At 50.7% G+C, this 19,951-nt stretch overlaps 1 protein-coding gene and 1 long non-coding RNA gene across 9 annotated transcripts in view; one reads left to right on the top strand and one right to left on the bottom strand.

The window, feature by feature from the left end:
- Window positions 1–1,109: 1,109 nt before the first annotated feature.
- The window catches only part of hook3 (hook microtubule-tethering protein 3), a 63,965-nt gene continuing 45,123 nt past the window's right edge, over window positions 1,110–19,951 (bottom strand). Inside the window, exons 9-22 of one of the 8 annotated variants that reach the window (XR_003866895.1) lie at window positions 18,826–18,966; window positions 16,537–16,738; window positions 16,353–16,463; window positions 14,234–14,318; window positions 13,904–13,973; window positions 10,075–10,215; window positions 9,740–9,827; window positions 6,485–6,519; window positions 6,279–6,361; window positions 5,934–6,139; window positions 5,484–5,555; window positions 4,811–4,947; window positions 3,133–3,259; window positions 1,110–3,016 (exon numbers count right to left, since the gene is read on the bottom strand). Coding sequence is in view for 1 of the 8 variants with exons in the window: in XM_029692495.1 (XP_029548355.1) it covers window positions 3,256–3,259; window positions 4,811–4,947; window positions 5,484–5,555; window positions 5,934–6,139; window positions 6,279–6,361; window positions 6,485–6,519; window positions 9,740–9,827; window positions 10,075–10,215; window positions 13,904–13,973; window positions 14,234–14,318; window positions 16,353–16,463; window positions 16,537–16,738; window positions 18,826–18,966 (1,375 nt within the window). In the remaining 7 variants the exon portion in view is untranslated. Of the gene's footprint in view, window positions 3,260–4,109; window positions 4,233–4,349; window positions 4,948–5,483; window positions 5,556–5,933; window positions 6,140–6,278; window positions 6,362–6,484; window positions 6,520–9,739; window positions 9,828–10,074; window positions 10,216–13,903; window positions 13,974–14,233; window positions 14,319–16,352; window positions 16,464–16,536; window positions 16,739–18,825; window positions 18,967–19,951 lie in introns of those variants that run through there. The other 7 variants (XR_003866896.1, XR_003866893.1, XR_003866894.1 and 4 more) reach the window with 7 other exon arrangements.
- On the top strand, window positions 17,776–18,352 carry LOC115149548 (uncharacterized). Its single transcript, XR_003866899.1, has 3 exons — window positions 17,776–18,038; window positions 18,113–18,140; window positions 18,271–18,352. It is a non-coding gene; the product is annotated as an uncharacterized LOC115149548 (long non-coding RNA).

Below are 19,951 nucleotides of genomic sequence, written 5' to 3'. Positions count from 1 at the left end.
GACAATATGACCAGTCAGAGACAGGACAGAGACAATATAACCAGTCAGAGACAGGACAGAGACAATATGACCAGTCAGAGACAATATGAGCAGTCAGAGACAGGACAGAGACAATATGAGCAGTCAGAGACAGGACAGAGACAATATGAGCAGTCAGAGACAGGACAGAGACAATATGACCAGACAGGACAGAGACAATATGACCAGACAGGACAGAGACAATATGACCAGACAGGACAGAGACAATATGAGCAGTCAGAGACAGGACAGAGACAATGAGCAGTCAGAGACAGGACAGAGACAATATGACCAGTCAGAGACAATATGACCAGTCAGAGACAATATGACCAGTCAGAGACAGGACAGAGACAATATGACCAGTCAGAGACAATATGACCAGTCAGAGAATAGGACAGAGACAATATGACCAGTCAGAGACAATATGACCAGTCAGAGACAATATGACCAGTCAGAGACAGGACAGAGACAATATGACCAATCAGAGACAATATGACCAGTCAGAGACAATATGACCAGTCAGAGACAATATGACCAGTCAGAGACAGGACAGAGACAATATGACCAATCAGAGACAATATGAGCAGTCAGAGACAGGACAGAGACAATATGAGCAGTCAGAGACAGGACAGTAAAGTCGTTTAACACGCTGAAGGTTTTAAAATGATAGGTAGGAGGATGAAACGATTAATGAACTAGTGAAGTAGGGTTGTGAACGTTAAAACAAAATTGGGATCGTTAATAAAAAAAAAATCCCTAACCGAAAACCAAATATTTTTTTCTTTCATTTTATCATCTGTCCTAACCCAAAATCAGAAATAACTTTCTCTGTTAGCTGCTCATCTCTGGGCCCCGCTCATCTCTGGGCCCCGCTCATCTCTGGGCCTGCACTGTCCTGCTTCTGCTCCGTGTGCTCTCTGCCTGTTAGTATCCATAGCAACGGCTCCGCTCGGACGATGAGTGAGAGAGACAGAGCTTTATTAAGCTTCTTTTTCGTCACAAACCCCCCCCCCCCGACAAAACTCATGTGATATTATTATTTTCTGTCAGATATTCTCTCGTGTCGACTCTAACGATGTTCCGGTCTTATATTTGATGAACTTGTTTGTTATTATTTGACGAGGTTGATTCCCTTCTAACACCATGTTATGATGGTAAGAGATGACTGTACAGAGACTCCTTTTTTTTTTTTTTTTAAATGGCAGTTTTAAAATGTTAAGAAAACATTCCCACATCCAAAAGCTTAAAAGTTGAAGACAAAACCATGAGGGTGCAGAGTTGTCAGAACACGTTAAAACGTCTCGTATATCACGTTAAAACGTCTCGTATTTCACGTTAAAACATGATACCCCCCCCCAAAACCTTTTTACAATGACATCAGTGGCTGATAAACAGATATTCAGATTGTATGCAAATCAAAAATCAGGAGATTCTAACGTTCCTAGTATGAAAGTCTGTCTACGTTCTACTAAATTACAACCGTAGTCAAGTACACAGTCCAACCCGTTGGTAATCTACTGCTTATTTCATTGGGACAGACACCACGGAGGGAGTATAGTCCCTTAATTAGGTCGGTCAGAGTTAAGACAGTCAAACTCCTTTCAGACACGACGCGACGTCCCGCGTAGTGTCAGAGGCGTACGTAGCGCAGTGAGTGAACGAGAACGGGAAAATAGGCCTCACGCTAAAACTCAAAGATCAATTTCTATGTTACGATCCACCTCCTCGAGGCAGCAGCGGTTCTTTCACGAGTTCATGTGTTTTGTATTTCAGACCCCTTTCGATACCTTCAATTTCCAATTTCCATCTGTTAGATATTGCCAGATATGACCACTGACTTAAGTCCACTGCTTAAAATATGGACACTACCGTTTAGAAAGCAACTGGTCCCACTACACACTGAAATATGAACGAAGGCCTGGACAGTGTCGTTCACACACAGCAGAACTGTTCTCACATGGTCAGATGGACAAAAAGAGGAACGAACAGCTTGGAATTCCCTCAAACAACGCAGGAGGACACGGGAGAGATGCTTGATCAGTAATCGCTGGTTCAATAATCAATAATGACCGCTGGCTGGTATGTGCGGACTACAGATGGGGAAAAGGGTGCTTCGCCTTATTTCAGGATCATTAATAATTCAGCCAATTGAAAATGGTTGATTTAGAAAGTCAATTAGAAATAGGAAACTTTCTACTGTTAACATTTCTAATGATGATGATGACGATGAAGAAAGACCTTGTTTAATACACTTGTGGAATATCTTCCACAGCTAATACATTGCCAACAGGCTAGAGGAGTCCCCTATACAACTAACCTTTCAAATCTCCCACTACAGGCAACAGCAAGACTGTCTAACACAGACAAACGGAAAGCACACTCAGCGTTACTGAACACATATAAACAAGGTACCGGGACAGCTAACGAGACCAACTCAGAGACATACCATATCCCTCTCTGTTACTAAACATGTCCTGACAGTCACTGACTGCAAGGCATTACATCACATCCTGGTACATCACATCCTGTGAGCATCAGATCGAGATACAAAAAATATCCTCCGATTTTAGAACGAAAAAAAGAAGAAAAAAACATCAATCCGCTACCAATTTGTGAAAACTGCATCTCTGCTCACAACATTGTGTTACAAAAGAAATCTGAAAACAGTTATTAGATAGAGGGATTCCTGACAGAACAGAAACGGTAACATGTTTAAGAGAAATGTGCATAATAATACTGTCAGTTAAAGATCAACTCATCCATCCTGAACTGAAGGACTGAAAAGGAGGACAGAACAGAGGGACAGGACAGGTTTAATCCATCCTGAACTGTCTGGATTGCTTGGCAGAGCCGACACCCGTTACAGAGCGGCGTCTGGTCTGTCTGGTGGATAACTGATGGATTCCGGGGCTGGGGTCAGTTGTTGCCGTGTCTACCTGGCCTGGAGGGTCAGGACTCAGGGTGAAGGGTCAGGTAGGGGTCACGGTGCTGTGTCTACCTGGCCTGGAGGGTCAGGGTGAAGGGTCACGGTGCTGGGGTCATGGTGCTGTGTCTACCTGGCCTGGAGGGTCAGGGTGAAGGGTGACGGTGCTGGGGTCACGGTGCTGTGTCTACCTGGCCTGGAGGGTCAGGACTCAGGGTGAAGGGTCAGGTAGGGGTCACGGTGCTGTGTCTACCTGGCCTGGAGGGTCAGGGTGAAGGGTGAAGGGTCACGGTGCTGGGGTCATGGTGCTGTGTCTACCTGGCCTGGAGGGTCAGGGTGAAGGGTCAGGTAGGGGTCACGGTGCTGTGTCTACCTGGCCTGGAGGGTCAGGGTGAAGGGTCACGGTGCTGGGGTCACGGTGCTGTGTCTACCTGGCCTGGAGGGTCAGGGTGAAGGGTGACGGTGCTGGGGTCATGGTGCTGTGTCTACCTGGCCTGGAGGGTCAGGGTGAAGGGTCACGGTGCTGGGGTCATGGTGCTGTGTCTACCTGGCCTGGAGGGTCAGGGTGAAGGGTCACGGTGCTGGGGTCACGGTGCTGTGTCTACCTGGCCTGGAGGGTCAGGGTGAAGGGTCAGGTAGGGGTCACGGTGCTGTGTCTACCTGGCCTGGAGGGTCAGGGTGAAGGGTCACGGTGCTGGGGTCATGGTGCTGTGTCTACCTGGCCTGGAGGGTCAGGGTGAAGGGTCACGGTGCTGGGGTCATGGTGCTGTGTCTACCTGGCCTGGAGGGTCAGGGTGAAGGGTCACGGTGCTGGGGTCATGGTGCTGTGTCTACCTGGCCTGGAGGGTCAGGGTGAAGGGTCAGGTAGGGGTCACGGTGCTGTGTCTACCTGGCCTGGAGGGTCAGGGTGAAGGGTCACGGTGCTGGGGTCATGGTGCTGTGTCTACCTGGCCTGGAGGGTCAGGGTGAAGGGTCAGGGTGCTGGGGGTCATGGTGCTGTGTCTACCTGGCCTGGAGGGTCAGGGTGAAGGGTCAGGTAGGGGTCACGGTGCTGTGTCTACCTGGCCTGGAGGGTCAGGGTGAAGGGTCACGGTGCTGGGGTCACGGTGCTGTGTCTACCTGGCCTGGAGGGTCCAGGGTGAAGGGTGACGGTGCTGGGGTCATGGTGCTGTGTCTACCTGGCCTGGAGGGTCAGGGTGAAGGGTCACGGTGCTGGGGTCATGGTGCTGTGTCTACCTGGCCTGGAGGGTCAGGGTGAAGGGTCAGGTAGGGGTCACGGTGCTGTGTCTACCTGGCCTTGAGGGTCAGGGTGAAGGGTCACGGTGCTGGGGTCCATGGTGCTGTGTCTACCTGGCCTGGAGGTCAGGGTGAAGGGTCAGGTAGGGGTTTGTCACGGTGCTGTGTCTACCTGGCCTGGAGGGTCAGGGTGAAGGGTCACGGTGCTGGGGTCATGGTGCTGTGTCTACCTGGCCTGGAGGGTCAGGGTGAAGGGTCACGGTGCTGGGGTCATGGTGCTGTGTCTACCTGGCCTGGAGGGTCAGGGTGAAGGGTCAGGTAGGGGTCACGGTGCTGTGTCTACCTGGCCTGGAGGGTCAGGGTGAAGGGTCACGGTGCTGGGGTCACGGTGCTGTGTCTACCTGGCCTGGAGGGTCAGGGTGAAGGGTGACGGTGCTGGGGTCACGGTGCTGTGTCTACCTGGCCTGGAGGGTCAGGGTGAAGGGTCACGGTGCTGGGGTCATGGTGCTGTGTCTACCTGGCCTGGAGGGTCAGGGTGAAGGGTCACGGTGCTGGGGTCACGGTGCTGTGTCTACCTGGCCTGGAGGGTCAGGGTGAAGGGTCACGGTGCTGGGGTCATGGTGCTGTGTCTACCTGGCGGTGGTAGGCTGGACGTGTCCGGGGTAGGAGCGGCGTGTACTGGTAGCCTGTCTCTGGCGGGCCAGGAAGGACTGTCCTGAACCCGTACTGGCCAGACGGTCCTCTGCTGCCTTCTTCTGGAGAGCCATGCCCTGGGGGACGACGACGACGACACGGTGGCTTCATTAAGATATTCATTAAAGATATTCAGATATTCATTAAAGATATTCAGATATTCATTAAAGATATTGATGGTTAAGTCCCCTGCGTCTGCTGTGGGACATTTCTTCAAATGCTTCTCGCTGTTGACGGCACCACTGCTCCTTGTTTTAATCTCTATGGAGTTTTCATTATAAGTGACAGGAAATCCTACAGTGCCCTCTAGTGTTTGAAATGACTAATATAATGTATTATAAACTGAGTGGTTTGAGCCCTGAATGCTGACTGGCTAAAAGCAGTGGCATATCAGACCGTATAACACGGTTATGACAAAAACATGTATTTTTACTGCTCTAATTACGTTGGTAACCAGTTTATAATAGCAATAAGACACCTCAGGGGGCTGTGGTATATGACCAATATATCACGGCTAAGGGCATTGCATTGTGCATAAGAACAGCTCTTAGCCGTGGTATATTGGCCATATATCACACCCCCTCGGGCCTTATTGGTTCAATATTAAACTGACCATGTTGTACCAGGCAGACACTATGAGTTTCTCCTCCTGGTCTCTCTGGGCCTTGGTCTTGTCGTAGTCTTTCTGTAGAGGGAGATGAACAGAGGAACAGCACGTTAGTAAACGGGTTGAGTCTGACTGAGAAGGTAAATTTAGTAAAGTGGTGGTATTATCTCTCTCTCAAACCCTTTCTCAAACCCAAACCCCATGTGAAGTATCCTCTAGCTGGTTCTTCAGTGCCTGGACCTAAACCTCACCCTAAACCCACCCGCCCAGACCTATCCCTTACCCTCATCCTAAACCCAGTTCAACCCCTAACACAGCCCAGACCTAACCCTTACCCTCACCCTAAACCCAGTTCAACCCCTAACCCTCACCCTAAACCCAGTTCAACCCCTAACCCAGCCCAGACCTAACCCTCACCCTAAACCCAGTTCAACCCCTACACCAGCCCCTTGGTACCTCCAGAGAGTGCAGCATTCTCTCCTTCTCCTGCAGCTGGTTCTTCAAGGCCTGGACCTCTGGTGCTGAGCCTTGGTTCTGTTTAGGATCCAGGGTCCGGATAACACTCTTCGCCTTCTCCAGGTACTTCTTATATCTGTCCTCCATCTGCTTCATATCTTCATCCTTCTTCTTCAGCGCTTCCTCTAGCTCCTCTACTTTCTGGGCTGGAAGGAGAATCAACAATGACACAATAGTTAAAGACTAACAACTAAGTCACTATGGATGAAAAGCATCTGCGCTAAGTCTAATTTGTGTATATTCTATATTTTATACATCTACAACGATAATAGATGTTTAACTTACAGCTAGATGTGTATTTGGGCTCCAAGTCATCGATGTACGCACTCTTCTTCTGCAGTTGACGGTTCACTTCCCGTAACTTCTCCCTTTTAGAGAACACAACATCAGCAACAGACAAGTCAGGATGCCTTAGGGTTAAAAATCGATCTGACTAAACTTTTAAAAACTTCCAAGCTTAATTGAACAAATTAATTTAAATGACTACTTACATGTGTACATCATTCTTCTTCTTCAGAATGATTGACTAAAAAAAAAAAAAAAAAAGAATAAAAAATGTTTGGTTATGATTTCATCAAGACGAGAGACTTCCTTGGCTGTCCACCAGAGGGCGTTGTAAAGCACCAATGATGTCCCCGACATTCGGCCTATACGGTGCTGACTCGACATGTTAACACATTGAGACACATTGCAATACTGTAACGCTCGGGAATTATGTTGCAATACACATATTTGATGTTGGTATATTGATTTTCTGTTTTCTTTTTATTTCCTTAAATTAAATTAAAAAGGTGAACTGGAAATTGGACTTCCAAGTTCTAAATACACCATGAATGATTTAGGAGTTAAGAGTCATATCTCATGTGGTATGAGATAGGTGTGTAGCTAGAAAACAAAGATTCTATAGAGACTAGTAGCACCCTGATTTAAAATCACCAGCATGTATACTGAACAAAAATATAAAACGCAAAATGCAATGATTTTACCGAGTTACAGTTCATAGAAGGTAATTAATTAATTAATTAATTAGGCACTAATCTATGGATTTCACTTGACTGGGCAGGGGCGCAGCCATGGGTGGGCATAGGCCCACCCACTGGGGAGCCAGGCCCAGGCAATCAAGTGCTGTCTGGGTGGCTGGTCTCAGACGATCCTGCAGGTGACGATGCTGGATGTGGAGGTCCTGGGTTGGCATGGTTACACGTGGTCTGCGTTTGTGAGGTCGGTTGGACGTACAGCCAAATTATCTAAAACAACGTTGGAGGTGGCTTATGTTAGAGAAATGAACATTAAATTCTCTGGCAACAGCTCTGGTGAAAATTTCAGCGGTCAGCATGTCAATTGCAAGCTCCCTAAAAACTGTTATTGTCCCCAGCACAAGGTGCATCTGTGTATTGATCATGCTCTTTGTTCACAAAATGTGAGATAAATAAGCTTTTTGTGCATATGGAAGATTTCTGTGATATTTTATTTCAGCTCATGAAACGTAGGACCAACACTTTATATGTTGCGTTTATATTTTTCTTCAGTATAGATTGAAAATGCAATTCTTAACCACTAATCTAAGTACACTGAGTGTACAAAACATTAAGAAGCTCTTCCTAATATTGAGTTGCTCCCCCTTTTGCCCTCAGAACAGCCTCAATTCATCAGGACATGGACTCTACAAGGTGTTGAAAGTGTTCCACAGGGATGCTGGTCCATGTTGACTCCAATGCTTCCCACAGTTGTGTCAAGTTGGCTGGATGTCCTTTGGGTGATGGACCATTCTTGATACACAGGGAACTGTTGAGAGTGAAAATCCAGCAGCGTTGCAGTTCTTGACACAAACCAGTACACCTGACACCTAGTACCATACCCCTTTCGAAGGCACTTCAATATTTTGTCTTGCCCATTCACCCTCTGAATGGAATTGTCTCAAGGCTTAAAAATCCTTCTTTAACCATGTCTCCTCCCCTTCATCTACAATGATTGAAGTGGATTTAACAAGTGACATCAATAAGGGATCATAGATTTCACCTGGATTCACCTGGTCAGTCTATGTCATGGAAAGAGCAGGTGTTCTTAATGTTTTGTACGCTCAGTGTATAATGGAATGAAACTATTACACATGGAGTGAAGGAGTCTAACTGGGATCTCCAAGCCATACTTACAATCACCTGAGGGGGGAAGCAGAGTTAGAGAGAGAGGATGGGTGATTTAATACAGGACAAAACCAGGGACCCACAGAGAGAGAGAAAGGGGGGGCGAGAGAGAGAGAGAGAGAGAGGATGGGTGATTTAATACAGGACAAAACCAGCGAACCACAGAGAGAGAGAAAGAGAGAGGGGGAGCGAGAGAGAGAGAGAGAGAGAGAGGGAGCGAGCGCGAGAGCGAGAGAGAGAGAGAGAGAGAGAGAGAGAGAGAGAGAGCAGCATTTCAGTTAGGTTGGTCATGCAGTGAGAGGGAGGGAGAGTGAGAGAGGTTAGAGGTCATGCAGTGAGGAGACAAAGACAAGAGGCGGTTACGTCGTCACACACACAATACTCTTCCTGCTGATGTCATCGATGACAGTTTCATTATCCAATCAGGAGAGCTCTATACACACACACGACCTCTAACCTTCAACCAGGATAGGTTGGCCGGGTAAATCAATGCCTTTCCAACGCTAAAACATGATGTTACACAGACAACAACCGAGAGAACACACACACACACACACACACACACACACACACACACACACAGTGTTAGAATGTTAGTGACACACCACATCCATGCAGTTTATGGGTTGATATGAGGACAATGAAACAAGACTAAAATTAGTAACTTTAGTAGCTTTAGTTTCTCATCGGGGAAAAAGGTATTCTGGGTAAAAGAGCCAGATAAGAGAATGAACTGATATGACGTAGCAGTAAGAGCCAGCTCCCTTCACCGGATCTAATGTGAACACCCCCAGGATGACAGGGTGTTGTAGGGGGTTCTGTAGTGTAATGTGAACACCCCCAGGGATGACAGTGGGTTCTGTAGTGTAATGTGAACACCCCCAGGGATGACAGGGGGTTCTGTAGTGTAATGTGAACACCCCCAGGGATGACAGGGGGTTCTGTAGTGTAATGTGAACACCCCCAGTATGACAGGGTGTTGTAGGGGGTTCTGTAGTGTAACTTGAACACCCCCAGGATGACAGGGGGTTGTAGGGGGTTCTATAGTGTAATGTGAACACCCCCAGGATGACAGGGTGTTGTAGGTAATGTGAACACCCCCAGGGATGACAGGGTGTTGTAGGGGGTTCTGTAGTTTAATGTGAACACCCCCCAGGATGACAGGGTGTTGTAGGGGGTTCTGTAGTTTAATGTGAACACCCCCCAGGATGATGTAGGGGGTTCTGTAGTGTAACGTGAACACCCCCAGGATGACAGGGGGTTCTGTAGTTTAATGTGAACACCCCCAGGATGACAGGGGGTTCTGTAGTGTAATGTGAACACCCCCAGGATGACAGGGTGTTGTAGGGGGTTCTGTAGTGTAATGTGAACACCCCCAGGATGACAGGGTGTTGTGGGGGGTTCTGTAGTGTCATGTGAACACCCCCAGGATGACAGGGGGTTCTGTAGTGTAACGTGAACACCCCCAGGATGACAGTTTCTGTAGTTTCCAGTTCTTTAATAGTTGTTCTGATCGTTGTAATGTAATAAACCGTCTCTATAAAACAGCAGCAGGTGAAATGATCCGAAAAGCTGATCGGAGATCAGTTTAGTGGTACTCACATCCTCTGCTTTGGAGCCCTGTTCCTGAAGATTCCTCTGCAGCTCCTCCACCTGACTCTGACCCTCAATCAGTCTCTGGTTCACCAGTCTGGAACACACACACACCATGTTTCAGCGCACGGGGGGGAGGGGGGGGTACAGTCAGGATTAGAACTAGGTTTAGAGAAAATAGGATTTTTAATAGAAATTGATTTTAGGTATTCACAAGGACATAAACATATGTAGTGTGTGTGTGTAGTGTGTATAGTGTGTGTGTATAGTGTATGTAGTGTGTGTGTGTAGTGTGTATAGTGTGTGTATAGTGTGTGTAGTGTGTGTGTATAGTGTGTGTGCACCTGTTTTCTGTCTCGAGTTCATTCTTCCTACTGTTAGCGTCCTCCAGTAGACTCTGCAGCAGAGCAATCTTCTCGTTATCGGACCCCTCCTGGGCCAGCTTCAACATGTTGTTCTCATGCTGCAGTCTGATCAGCTTCTCTCTGGAACAGAGGACCACCACGTTACCGACATTACTGTCTAACAGGTTACCAACATTACTATCTAACACATTACCAACATTACTGTCTAACAGGTTACCAACATTACTATCTAACACATTACCAACATTACTGTCTAACAGGTTACCAACATTATCCTCCATCACGTTACCAACATTACTGTCTAACAGATTACCGACGCCACCGTCCAACACGCAGCCGACGCCACCGTCCAACACGCAGCCGACGCCACCGTCCAACACGCAGCCGACGCCACCGTCCAACACGCAGCCGACGCCACCGTCCAACACGCAGCCGACGCCACCGTCCAACACATTAACATTAGCTATTATATAGCTTCAACATCTACATGTTGTTTAAACGTATGTAAATTGTAAAGTATATTGTCTAATGTTTTTGTCAGTTATGTGTCCGACCACAGTAAGACTAGCTGTCTCCATGGCGTCAGCTAATGGGGATCCAAATTTTTTGTGGGGGGGGAAACACCCCCACAGGCAGCGGTCAGGCTGCCTGTGGGGGTCACGGCAGCGGTCAGGCTGCCTGTGGGGGTCACGGCAGCGGTCAGGCTGCCTGTGGGGTCACGGCAGCGGTCAGGCTGCTGCCTTGGGGGTCACGGCAGCGGTCAGGCTGCCTGTGGGGGTCACGGCAGCGGTCAGGCTGCCTGTGGGGGTCACCGCAGCGGTAAGGCTGCCTGTGGGGGTCACCGCAGCGGTAAGGCTGCCTGTGGGGGTCACCGCAGCGGTAAGGCTGCCTGTGGGGGTCACCGCAGCGGTAAGGCTGCCTGTGGGGGTCACCGGCCGGTCAGGCTGCCTGTGGTGGGTCACGGCAGCGGTCAGGCTGCCTGTGGGGGTCACGGCAGCGGTCAGGGCTGCCTGTGGGGGTCACGGCAGCGGTCAGGCTGCCTGTGGGGGTCACGGCAGCGGTAAGGCTGCCCGTGGGGGTTCCAGCAGCGGTAAGGCTGCCCGTGGGGGTTCCAGCAGCGGTCAGGCTGCCTGTGGGGGTTACAGCAGCGGTAAGGCTGCCTGTGGGGGTTCCAGCAGCGGTAATGCTGCCTGTGGGGGTTCCAGCAGCAGTAAGGCTGCCTGTGGGGGTCACAGGAGCGGTAAGGCTATATTCAAACTAGAGATATTCATTCACAAATCCACTTGTACCCGAATACCTGAGACCCGATGCGGGTCTGGATTCAGAATTCTAAATAATGTCACGGGTTTGGGTTGGATCTGATCTGATTGGTTGGATCTGATTGGTTGGTTGGATCTGATCTGATTGGTTGGATGTGATCTGATTGGTTGGATGTGATATGATTGGTTGGATCTGATAGGTTGGTTGGATCTGATATGATATGGTTGGTTGGATCTGCTCTGATTGGTTGGATCTGATAGGTTGGTTGGATCTGATAGGTTGGTTGGATCTGATAGGTTGGTTGGATCTGATTGGATTGGTTGGTTGGATCTGATGATTTACACAGACACGAGACAGACCTTAAAACAGGTCAACATTCACAGGGCCAGGAGGATTACCAGGACATGTACTCAGACCAACTTCCAAGTGTCTTCACTGACATTTTCAACCTCTCCCTGTCTGAGTCTGTAATACCAACATGTTTCAAGTAGACCACCATAGTCCCTGTGCCCAAGAACACCAAGGTAACCTGCCTAAATGACTACTGACCCGTAGCACTCACATCTGTAGCCATGAAGTGCTTTGAAAGGCTGGTCATGGCTCACATCAACACCATCATCCCAGAAACCCTAAACCCACTCCAAAATTGCATTCTGCCCCCAACAGATCCACAGATGATACATTCTCTATTGCCACTCCACACTGCCCTTTCCCACCTGGACAAAAGGAACACCTAGGTGAGAATGCTATTCATTGACTACAGCTCATCACTAAGCTAAGGATCATGGAACTAAAAACCTCCCTCTGAAACTGGATCGTGGACATCCTGAGTCCACCCTCACCCAGGTGGTGAGGGTAGGTAACAACACATCCGCTACGCTGATCCTCAACACGGGGGCCCCTCAGGGGTACGTGCTCAGTCCCCTCCTGTACTCCCTGTTCACTCATGACTGCACGGCCAGGCACGACTCCAACACAACAGTAGTAGGCCTGATCACCGACAACGATGAGACAGCCTATAGGGAGGAGGTCAGAGACCTGGCCGTGTGGTGCCAGGACAACAACCTCTCCCTCAACGTAAACAAGACTAAGGAAATGATTGTGGACTACAGGAAAAGGAGGACCGAGCACGCTCCCATTCTCATCGACGGGGCTGTAGTGGAGCAGGTTGAGAGCTTCAAGTTCCTTGGTGTCCACATCACCAACAAACTATCATGGTCCAAACACACCAAGAAAGTCGTGAAGAGGACACCAGCAAACCCTAACATTTCTATATTGTCCCATACAATAATCTGTACTCGTAATGGGTACAAGCTTCCTGACATCCAGGACCTATATACTAGGCAGTGTCAGAGGAAGGCAGGTCACCCAAGTCATAGACTGTTCTCTCTGCTACCGCACGGCAAGCGATACCGGAGTGCCAAGTCTGGGACCAAAAGGCTCCTTAACAGCTTCTACCCTCAAGCCATAAGACTGCTGAACAACTAAACGTATCAAACGCCCACCCAGACTATTTACATATGCTACACTAACGCTAGCTGTGTTTCCAGCCACTAGACTGAGCTACGCTACACTAACGCTAGCTGTGTTTCCAGCCACTAGACTGAGCTACGCTACACTAACGCTAGCGGTGTTTCCAGCCACTAGACTGAGCTACGCTACATTAACGCTAGCTGTGTTTCCAGCCACTAGACTGAGCTACGCTACACTAACGCTAGCTGTGTTTCCAGCCACTAGACTGCGCTACGCTACATTAACGCTAGCTGTGTTTCCAGCCACTAGACTGAGCTACGCTACATTAACGCTAGCTGTGTTTCCAGCCACTAGACTGAGCTACGCTACACTAACGCTAGCTGTGTTTCCAGCCACTAGACTGCGCTACGCTACACTAACGCTAGCTGTGTTTCCAGCCACTAGACTGAGCTACGCTACATTAACGCTAGCTGTATCAGCAGGGAATGTCATTCCATTCCATAGCTCTTGGAAAGCAGCTAGAACAAAGCTGATGTAACTCTGAAGGATCTGGAGACATACTGAACATTACATAATTAACAAGCATAACTCTCAGTCCATAGTACATTACGCAGCCAGGCCACTCATCAGCCTTCTACAAAGCAGACAGAACAAAACAGAAAAAGCCTTGAAGGTATCTGGCTGTGCCGAGCGGAGTATGTGAAAATCGACTAGAGCGGGAAACGGCCAGAGAAGAAGAGAGGCCTAATTGGTTTAGTGTAAAGAACGTCTTTTGAAGTGATCACATAAAGTTAATGAGCCTTGATAAAGGGTTTATATACACACGTGGGGATCTAACGGAAACGGAGCACTAATCTTTGAAACGTTGATAAAGTACGATAACAGATGTCAGTGTGAGGACTGGGGGGTAGTTAAACAGTACACATGCTCATTATGATGTCAACATTCCTCCTTGCAAAACAGAGCCTGTTGGATGAAAGTAAACACGGTGTGAGCTGCATTATGGGTGAATGTAATATGCATGATTCAGTCTTGGGGTGGGCTGTGGAATGTCTGGGCATTCAACAAATCATACCGGATCTCTGGGGTGATGATCTCTTCAGCCAGCGAATCAGAGCCCTCGTTATTCCCGAGTGGAACCATGCCTGGAGAAACAAAAATACATCGTTAGACACAAACACAACTCTCTACAAAAACAGACTAGAGGCACTGTAAGGACGTGAATATAAACAAACTAGACCAAAGACATCACTGCTGCAAGTAGCAACAAGGCAACTGAGCAACCCAGCCTGATTTCATCCTTCAATAACATATCTTCCAGCTCTTTACTTTCTCTGGTCAATCAGAGACACTGACAGCAAGGAGATACACAGATCAACGATGGGAGTGTGTCTGGTTTTTTCACCTGTAGAGAGTTGTTCCTTCTGAGCCTTAACACAACGCAGCTCTTCAATGGTCTCCTTCAAAGAGTCTCTCTCTGACCTCATACGCTGGAGGGAGGAAGGGAGAGAGGGAGGAAGGGAGAGAGAGAGGGAGGGAGAGAGAGAGGGAGGAAGGGAGAGAGAGAGGGAGGAAGGGAGAGAGAGAGGGAGGAAGGGAGAGAGAGAGGGAGGGAGGGAGAGAGGGGAGGGAGGAAGGGAGAGAGAGAGGGAGGAAGGGAGAGAGAGAGGAAGGGGAGAGAGAATGAAGCTCCATGTTACTTAACAGAACAGTGCCAAATATCATCATCACAAGCTGTTACAGAGTTGCAGGTACTAATGTTGAGGTCTAACTCTGCAGGAAACAGGTTGGCTCAAAATCTGAGGAAAGGAATCTGTTGTGATGGGCAAATCAAACATGATTCCAGCACACACACACTTATCTCTGGGCATTAGAGCAACACACTTAGTACAGACCGCGACCGCGTCCCGTTACAGACCGCGTCCCGTTACAGACCGCGACCGCTTCCCGTTACAGACCGCGGCCCCGTCCCGTTACAGACCGCGTCCCGTTACAGACCGCGACCGCTTCCCGTTACAGACCGCGGCCCGTTACAGACCGCGGCCGCTTCCCGTTACAGACCGCGGCCCCGTCCCGTTACAGACCGCGTCCCGTTACAGACCGCGGCCCGCCCGTTACAGACCGCGGCCCGCCCGTTACAGACCGCGGCCCGTTACAGACCGCGGCCCGTTACAGACCGCGGCCGCTTCCCGTTACAGACCACGACCGCGTCCCGTTACAGACCACGTCCCGTTACAGACCGCGGCCGCGTCCCGTTACAGACCGCGGCCGCGTCCCGTTACAGACCGCGGCCCGTTACAGACCGCGGCCCGTTACAGACCGCGGCCCCGTCCCGTTACAGACCGCGGCCCGTTACAGACCCGCGGCCCGTCCCGTTACAGACCGCGTCCCGTTACAGACCGCGACCGCTTCCCGTTACAGGCCGCGTCCCGTTACAGACCGCGTCCCGTTACAGGCCGCGGCCCGTTACAGGCCGCGTCCCGTTACAGGCCGCGGCCCGTTACAGGCCGCGGCCCGTTACAGGCCGCGGCCCGTTACAGACCGCGGCCCGTTACAGACCGCGGCCCCGGCCCGTTACAGACCGCGGCCCCGGCCCGTTACAGACCGCGGCCCGTTACAGACCGCGGCCACGTCCCGTTACAGACCGCGGCCACGTCCCGTTACAGACCGCGGCCCGTTACAGACCGCGGCCCCGGCCCGTTACAGACCGCGGCCCGTTACAGACCGCGGCCCGTTACAGACCGCGGCCACGTCCCGTTACAGACCGCGGCCACGTCCCGTTACAGACCGCGGCCACGTCCCGTTACAGACCGCGGCCACGTCCCGTTACAGACCGCGGCCACGTCCCGTTACAGGCCGCTTCCCGTTACAGGCCGCTTCCCGTTACAGGCCGCTTCCCGTTACAGGCCGCTTCCCGTTACAGGCCGCTTCCCGTTACAGGCCGCTTCCCGTTACAGGCCGCTTCCCGTTACAGACCACGGCCCCGTCCCGTTACAGACCACGGCCCGTTACAGACCACGGCCCCGTCCCGTTACAGACCACGGCCGCTTCCCGTTCCACTTCTGTCATTATTACTGATGACTGGTTGACTGTCCTGTAGTTCTGTAAACTATAGTAGTACTGAAGTACAGTACTGTAAAGTCAATGTGGTCCTATAGTTCTGTAAACTATAGTAGTACTGAAGTACAGTACTGTAAAGTCAATGTAGTTCTGTAAACTATAGTAGTACTGAAGTACAGTACTGTAAAGTCAATGTTGTCCTGTAAACTACAGTAGTACTGAAGTACAGTACTGTAAAGTCAATGTTGTCCTGTAAACTACAGTAGTACTGAAGTACAGTACTGTAAAGTCAATGTTGTCCTGTAAACTACAGTAGTACTGAAGTACAGTACTGTAAAGTCAATGTTGTCCTGTAAACTACAGTAGTACTGAAGTACAGTACTGTAAAGTCAATGTTGTCCTGTAAACTACAGTAGTACTGAAGTACAGTACTGTAAAGTGAAATGAACCATACTAGCACCTACATCTTTTTCTTTCTGGAGAGAGTCCACCTTCTCCTTGAGTCTCTTGTATTCAAACTCCATCTTGTCTGTCTTTTTAGACTCCTCAGACAGCTTGTTCTGCAGCTCTACCACCTGGGGACAACAAGGACAGGATGTTAAACTGTCTCTCTGTGTGTTTGTAGTGGTGTTCAGTCTCTGTCCATACCTGTCTCTTGTAGGACTCCAGCTGTCCTCTCGTGGTGTTGGCCTTGCGTACTTCTTCCTCCAGACTGACGGTGTTCTGCATGTACAGAGTGTTCTTCTCCTCCAACAGTTTGACCTGTCTCCTCAGATCTCCCAGGTCCTCTAGCTTCTTCTTGTACGACTCCACCATGACCTCCAGCTTGGACACCTTGTCTGACGAGTGTCTGTGGGACACATACACAAGCTTAAGGTAGTGTCTATTACAAAACGTTGTAGCGCTGCCATTGGGCTGCCAATTAGTGGACCACTACATGCTACCAGGGTTGGGGTCAATTCCATTTCAATTGAGTCAACTCAGGAACTAAACTGAAATTCCAATTGATCCCAACCATGAAAGAGACATGTGTGTGAGTCTGCCTGCGCTGAGTACGTCCATCTCTTTCTTCAGTGACTGGGCTTCATCAGCCAGGGTTAGGGGTTAGGGTGTAGGGGCTAGGGTGTAGGGGCTAGGGTGTAGGGGCTAGGGTGGAGTTCCTACCTGAGTACGTCCATCTCTTTCTTCAGTGACTGGGCTTCATCAGCCAGGGTTAGGGGTTAGGGTGTAGGGGCTAGGGTGTAGGGGGTTAGGGGTTAGAGGTTAGGGTTTAGGGGTTAGAGGTTAGGGTGTAGGGGTTAGGGTGTAGTTCCTACCCGAGTACGTCCATCTCATCCTTCAGTGACTGGGCCTCGTCAGCCAGGGTTAGAGGTTAGGGTGTAGGGGTTAGGGTGTAGGGGTTAGGGTGTAGTTCCTACCTGAGTACGTCCATCTCGTCCTTCAGTGACTGGGCCTCGTCAGCCAGGGTTAGAGGTTAGGGTGTAGGGGTTAGGGTGTAGGGGCTAGGGTGTAGTTCCTACCTGAGTACGTCCATCTCGTCCTTCAGTGACTGGGCCTCGTCAGCCAGGGTTAGAGGTTAGGGTGTAGGGGTTAGGGTGTAGTTCCTACCTGAGTACGTCCATCTCATCCTTCAGTGACTGGGCCTCGTCAGCCAGGGTTAGAGGTTAGGGTGTAGGGGTTAGGGTGTAGTTCCTACCTGAGTACGTCCATCTCATCCTTCAGTGACTGGGCCTCGTCAGCCAGGGTGTAGGGGTTAGGGTGTAGGGGTTAGGGTGTAGTTCCTACCTGAGTACGTCCATCTCATCCTTCAGTGACTGGGCCTCGTCAGCCAGGGTGTAGGGGTTAGGGTGTAGGGGTTAGGGTGTAGTTCCTACCTGAGTACGTCCATCTCATCCTTCAGTGACTGGGCCTCGTCAGCCAGGGTGTAGGGGTTAGGGTGTAGGGGTTAGGGTGTAGTTCCTACCTGAGTACGTCCATCTCGTCCTTCAGTGACTGGGCCTCGTCAGCCAGGGTGTAGGGGTTAGGGTGTAGGGGTTAGGGTGTAGGGGTTAGGGTGCAGTTCCTACCTGAGTACGTCCATCTCGTCCTTCAGTGACTGGGCCTCGTCAGCCAGGGTGTAGGGGTTAGGGTGTAGGGGTTAGGGTGTAGGGGTTAGGGTGTAGTTCCTACCTGAGTACGTCCATCTCGTCCTTCAGTGACTGGGCCTCGTCAGCCAGGGTTAGAGGTTAGGGTGTAGGGGTTAGGGTGTAGGGGTTAGGGTGTAGGGGTTAGGGTGTAGGGGTTAGGGTGTAGGGGTTAGGGTGTAGGGGTTAGGGTGTAGTTCCTACCTGAGTACGTCCATCTCGTCCTTCAGTGACTGGGCCTCGTCAGCCAGGGTTAGAGGTTAGGGTGTAGGGGTTAGGGTGTAGGGGTTAGGGTGTAGGGGTTAGGGTGCAGTTCCTACCTGAGTACGTCCATCTCGTCCTTCAGTGACTGGGCCTCGTCAGCCAGGGTTAGAGGTTAGGGTGTAGGGTGTAGGGGTTAGGGTGTAGGGGTTAGGGTGTAGTTCCTACCTGAGTACGTCCATCTCGTCCTTCAGTGACTGGGCCTCGTCAGCCAGGGTGTAGGGGTTAGGGTGTAGGGGTTAGGGTGTAGTTCCTACCTGAGTACGTCCATCTCGTCCTTCAGTGACTGGGCCTCGTCAGCCAGGGTTAGAGGTTAGGGTGTAGGGGTTAGGGTGTAGGGGTTAGGGTGTAGGGGTTAGGGTGGTAGGGGTTAGGGTGTAGGGGTTAGGGTGTAGGGGTTAGGGTGTAGGGGTTAGGGTGCAGTTCCTACCTGAGTACGTCCATCTCGTCCTTCAGTGACTGGGCCTCGTCAGCCAGGGTTAGAGGTTAGGGTGTAGGGTGTAGGGGTTAGGGTGTAGGGGTTAGGGTGTAGGGGTTAGGGTGTAGTTCCTACCTGAGTACGTCCATCTCGTCCTTCAGTGACTGGGCCTCGTCAGCCAGGGAGGTGAGCTCTTCATTCTGTCCTCTCAGGTCTGTCAGTTCCTTTCCTAACTCCTCACAGCGGATACGATAGTCATCCTTCGCTGCCTCCAGCCTGCAGACGCCCCAGAGAGAGAAACGTACACCTCAGTCCAAACTGACACCACACACACACACACACACACACACACACACACACACACACACACACACACACACACACACACACACACACACACACACACACACGACGACAGATATGGAGACACAAACTCACAGGTCACTCACAGTGCCTCAAAAGCTTCAACATGGAGATTGGAGGTGATAAGGTTTCCATGCAAAGTGAAATTCTGTCAGTCGTTTGAGGATGTTGTGCTCAGTTGGTGCGGCTCCGGGAGGGGGGGTACCAAGAGCCCCAGAAAATGCCCCAGGAGGAGAGCGGTCCACCGCCCCAGAAGGAGAGCGGTCCCCCGCCCCAGCAGGAGAGCGGTCTACTATGGATGAGCGCCTAAACCCATAGTCCAGCGTTTCCCAAAAACCGGTCCAGGGGACCAAAAGGAGTGCACGTTTTGGCCGTTGCCCCTTTCACAACACAGCTAATTCAAATAACCCAACTCATCATCATCATCATCAAACTTTGATCATTTGAATCAGCTGGGTGAGGGTGACCTAGATTCCTGGCCCCCAGGCAGAGTGAGGTCCTGTGGGTTAGGGTGACCTAGACTCCTGGCCCCCAGGCAGAGTGAGGTCCTGTGGGTTAGGGTGACCTAGACTCCTGGCCCCCAGGCAGAGAGGTCCCATGGGAGAGGGTGACCTAGACCCCTGGCCCCCAGGCAGAGAGGTCCCATGGGAGAGGGTGACCTAGACCCCTGGCCCCCAGGCAGAGAGGTCCCATGGGAGAGGGTGACCAAGACCCCTGGTCCCCAGGCAGAGTGAGGACCCATGGGTGATAGGTTTTTACCTCCAGTGGAACAGGGGCAGCGAGGGGGCTGAGGCCACCACAGGTGGGTTGGGGGCAGGGTAGAGGGGCTGGTAGTCCCAGCTCAACAGACTGACAGTGCCTGCTGTGAGAGCCCAATGTTGAGATGTGTCTGTTACTT

The sequence above is a fragment of the Salmo trutta genome, chromosome 15 (assembly GCF_901001165.1).
Source record: "Salmo trutta chromosome 15, fSalTru1.1, whole genome shotgun sequence".
In the NCBI taxonomy this organism is placed as follows: domain Eukaryota; kingdom Metazoa; phylum Chordata; class Actinopteri; order Salmoniformes; family Salmonidae; genus Salmo; species Salmo trutta.
Note: the sequence above shows the minus strand (reverse complement) of the source record. Positions and strands in the feature narration are given on the sequence as shown.